Source organism: Montipora capricornis, chromosome 9 (genome assembly GCF_036669925.1).
Source record: "Montipora capricornis isolate CH-2021 chromosome 9, ASM3666992v2, whole genome shotgun sequence".
Taxonomy (NCBI): domain Eukaryota; kingdom Metazoa; phylum Cnidaria; class Anthozoa; order Scleractinia; family Acroporidae; genus Montipora; species Montipora capricornis.
In genome coordinates, this window is record NC_090891.1 from 26,616,329 (window position 1) to 26,621,328 (window position 5,000).

Consider the following 5,000-nt stretch of genomic DNA (forward strand, 5'->3'; position numbering starts at 1 on the left):
TGTTGATTAGAACGAGAGAGTTAAATTAACATGATATAATTGCTTCTTTAAATAAGCAATTATATCATGTTAATTTAACTCTCTCGTTCTAATCAACATGTTCCATTGTACACTCTTTTTTGTTACCTTTGGCTATTTTGTTAGATTCTCAATTTATTTCACGTTGTTATTTATGTTTGTTTAGCATATTATAAATTCAAATGTAACTCCAAATTAATTCTACTTTCAACTGAAGATGGTCGTTGCACGACCGAAACATGTCTTGCAAATTTAATTTCAAATGTGTCGTCACTTGTATAAAAATTGTTGTTAGTCTGCTTCTTTCCAGACTATATGTATATGCATGTACATTCTTTTTAATAACAATTTAATTCTTATTTATCCTACAATAATATTACTTAATTAATGTCAATACAACCCACTGACCGAAAAGTTCTCACAGCTACAGTACCTCGCAAATTTCATTCAGTAAATTAGAAATGATACAGTTTTTCTTGGGAGTACACCTTAATATTGATGAAATTGATATTGTGTCAGAAAAAAGAGTATCTATCATCTCTGACAAGGTTGCCTTTCCCTCATCTTGTGGTTGCAACTTGCAGACATAAATTTGTGATATTAATTAAGGTGATTCCCTAGTGAATGTGGCATGAGATCTTGTTTCAACTAACCCTTATTAATCATTTTAAGTGACTTGAAAATGAAAAGTGTGCAAAAATTAAGAAGTTGTAGACAGTTAAGACGCACTTGTAAAACTGTAGTTTGTGACTAAGAGCCTACAAGCTTTTGAGCCTACATTGTGAAAGGGAATCTTAGGACGCTATCTCATTTAACAGAACTGACCGGCCCGAGACCAGGCAATTATTGCAAGGACTACCTCTACAACATCTTCAAATTAACACACTTCGAGGATGATATAATTATCCTTCATGCGGATGTGAGGGATTATCATGCGAGTGTTCTTTCAAATTGTTGCATTTTCTTTGCAAACTCACAGGTCTGGCCTGCCAGTTCTGACAAAGGGAAAGTGCACTTAGTTTGCAAAATTTGCGTCATTAGCATAAGCTCATTGTTTTCTTTACTGTTCCTCTGAGAAATAGGCACTGAATATCGGAAGTCCTTTTTATAAACAAGTAAATCTGTAAATTTGAGCCAAATAATGTTTGTGTAATTAGGTTCAAAAATTCAAACTTTTGCAATGAATGAGAAGACTCATTAGCGAGATTATCAAATTGTGAAGGCGTACTACAACGTTTATTATTGGTATGTAGTTTAGTTAATTCAATTAACAAGTTTTTTTTAACTTTTGAGATCAGCTTGTGTATGGAAAGTTGCCTTCTAGAAACAAATTTATATGTCAGTGAGACATAGAGGATATTACATGGCCGTGCGGAGATGCAAAATTTCTCTTCGAGTGTTGAAAACTATTTCACGAATGAGCGCAGCAAACGAGTGAAATATTTTTCATCACGAGAAGAGAAATTTCGTATCTCCAAGCGGCCATGTAATATTCTATTTATTATATAAACACCAACCTCCAGAAAGAAAATAATACTAAATCGTTTCACGAAAGGCATCGAAAGGAGCCATTTTCATTTGTAACCATAGAAACAGTGATTTTTTCACATTTGAAAATAACATGTTATCTTCATGTGTGAAGATATCATGTTTTCGCGTGAAAGCTCACTTGGTATTTCATTGGTGTTTATATAATAAAAAAATGTGATTAATAATTATATCAACAAAGTTTTCACCATTCAATCACATGGCCAGGTGGCACATTTGTTGTTGCTAAAACATTAGGCTACATTTGCATCAAAATGAGCTCAATTTGAAAATGATTAATTTGGGACATCAGTGTGACTGTCATTTCTTTGTTCATAGACAACAGAGTGGTCATGATAATGTCATATATGCTCTATAATCTAACTTGAATTATTAATTTTAGTGTGGTGGGCTTCAAGTTAGGTGGTAAAAGAATGAATTATGTAGAGTGCAGTTACACGTACAGCCTTATATGAAATTTTCTTCTAGGTATTTGAACTACAGAAATGATTAAAGTTGGAGATCATCTCAGTGAAGAAAGCTGCAAAAAAAATTAAACATGGAAAAGGGCCTATAGGGGAATCTTTGTTTTCATTTTTTGCCTCATTAGCATAGGCCGATCGTTTGTTAATGTATCGGCCAAAAAATCAGTACTGAATATTGAAAGTGCATTGCATTATGAGCTATCTCTGAAACTTTGAGCACAATTTACATGTACCAGTCTGTGACATTCTCTGAGTAATGTCACACTCTGGAAATTCGGAATTTTAAAAAGAACGTACCAGCTCAGCTCAACATGCGCATGTGTGCGTAGCAGACAAGACGCTTATTTCGAAGCTCTTCACTCTGATCAATTTTTTTTAGTTAAAACGTTGCTGAAACCTTGACCAAAATGGTAAAAGACACAGTCCAATCATTGAAACTGGAAAAGGACAAATTAAAAGACAAAATTCAAGAAACTTTTGGTGAATTACAAAACCTACGCGACGAAGTTAAGGCTGGCCGAAATAAATAAACAAGCAAAATATGTCTTTTTCAAGGAATGGTGTTAGAATCTGGAATAGCCTATCTAGTGAATTTCATCAAATGCCTAAAACGAAATTTAAACGCAACATTCACAATATGCTCCTTCAGAAACTCTCGGAGGCAAATGAATATATTGATATATCAGACTTGAATATGCCTTGAAAACCGAACTTATTATATTTGTATTACCCTTCCAGCTTCTCATTTAATTTGTTAAATTTTCTTATGAATTTTGTTTTATTTTGTTTTCTTTTTTTCCCAAATGCTGTACTGGTCAATATTCAATTATTATTATTATTATTTATTTTTTATTTTTATTTTTATTTTTTATTTTCCCTTTCTTTGCTTTTTTGGTTTCATTACCTGATTCGTACTTCATATTTAGTTCAGTAAGTTATTTTTGTGCATTGTCAAATAATACTTAATTTTATGCGTCAAACCACTGCTCGCCTCGAATAGCTGTAGCTAATTGCGAGTAGTGGTACATCATCTGTTTCATATTCCAAACTTTGTAATATACTTGTCATAAACTTGTAGTAAATAAGCTTGAATAAACTTGAACTTGAAACTTGAACTAGCTCAATAAGCACTTTTGCCACCCAAGATTTTTAATTATCAGTTTTTGATGGGCAGTAACTCACTCATTAAAGCAAAAAGGCTTAAAATTTGGGATTTAACAAAGTTTAACACATTCTTTTACCTTTTGAAGTCAATAATTTCTAAGTAACATGCAATGTAAATAAATGCCTTCTGTCAGCAAACTCTTATGTTAATGAGTCAAAAATATTGTAAACAATGACATCAGCAAAGATTCGCCTTTATGTACACGTAAATGTGTGTTCTGTGTAAAACACATGGTTTAATTTTTTAGTGTGACCAGCGGTGTGTAACCATTCTCTATTGCCTAATGGACACAGGGAAGTATAATGCTCAGAGCTAATGACAGGTCTTTTGTTCTCATCCATAAGGTATCAGTGATGACTTAACGTGAAAACCATTGATCAGCCTTCTTTATAATGGTTGAGAGCTGCTGGCATAATAATAATTGCTACTATTGTTGTTGTAGAAATTATATACATGTATGCTGGTGCAGTAACCATCATGCTTTTTAAAATTTTCAGGTCCTGAAGTCAGTGGTTAAACTGTTTGTCCAGATTTCTACTCCCAACTATAGTATGCCATGGCAGATGAAACGACAACAGCAAGTCTTCGGATCGGGGTTTGTCATTTCTGGAAGAAGAATACTCACAAATGGACATGTGGTTGCATACCAGAAATCGGTTAGAAATGTGTAATAATTACAATATCATTAATTCTAGGATGTACAGATCTATGCTCTGTTTCTCTAAAGTGACACCAGGCCATGCACACCACTTGATTTCATTAGGATGTGATTTATTTAAAAATTAAATCTGTAAAAATACAGTTGAACCTCAATTACCGGTTATCCAGACCTGTGGGGACTGGACTTACTAGTCCGGATAATCAAGAGTCCAGATAATTGAAAATATGAGTATTAATGAGCCAAAAACAAAACTGAATAAGTCCAAGAAGAGTTACTGTTACTGTAACATATTTCACGCAGGAATAAAACACATTTTACAAATCGTTTGTGGAAAAACTATTACAGTAGTAACAGTTGTCCAAGAAATATCTGCTACAAGTCTTTACAATTAAAGTAATCAAAAAACGTTTTTACATTGGTCTAAAATGCTGAAGTAAGTCTGTTTGTTTCGAACTGCTAAAGCATGTGCGCGTCAGGAATTCCACCATTCTTTGAAGCTGCGTAAGTGTTATAGTGTCAACAATGACCATTGTCTTGTCTTTAATGAAACATTCAGCAGCTTCGGTGTGTAGAGGGCTTTATCAAGAGGTTCATTGTGTGCCACTTTCAATGATTTTCGTTGTAGTCCTTTGCTGCTCTTGGAGATGTGATCAGTTGCCAGAAAGAAAATAATACTAAATCGTTTCACGAAAGGCATCGAAAGGAGCCATTTTCATTTGTAACCATAGAAACAGTGATTTTTTTCATGTGTGAAAATAACATGTTATTTTATGTGTGAAGATATCGTGTTTTCGCGCGAAAGCTCACTTGGTATTTCATTGGTGTTTATATACATGTAATAAAAAAATGTGATTAACAATGGTATCAACAAAGTTTTCACCATTCAATCACATGGCCAGGTGGCACATTTGTTTTTGCTAAAACATTAGGCTACATTTTCATAAAAATTAGTTCGATTTGAAAATGATTAATTTGGGACATCAGTGTGACTGTCATTTCTTTGTTCATAGACAACAGAGTGGTCATGATAATGTCGTATATGCCCTATAATCTAACTTGAATTATTAATTTTAGTGTGGTGGGCTTCAAGTTAGGTGGTAAAAGAATGAATTATATAGAGTGCAGTTACATGTACAGCTCTATA

At 33.4% G+C, this 5,000-nt stretch overlaps 1 protein-coding gene across 1 annotated transcript in view; it reads left to right on the top strand.

The window, feature by feature from the left end:
- The window catches only part of LOC138015844 (uncharacterized), a 17,690-nt gene that overhangs the window by 647 nt on the left and 12,043 nt on the right, over positions 1-5,000 (top strand). The window contains exon 2 of the mRNA XM_068862965.1: positions 3,693-3,851. Coding sequence (XP_068719066.1) covers positions 3,693-3,851 — 159 coding nt within the window. The remainder of the gene's footprint in view (positions 1-3,692; positions 3,852-5,000) is intronic.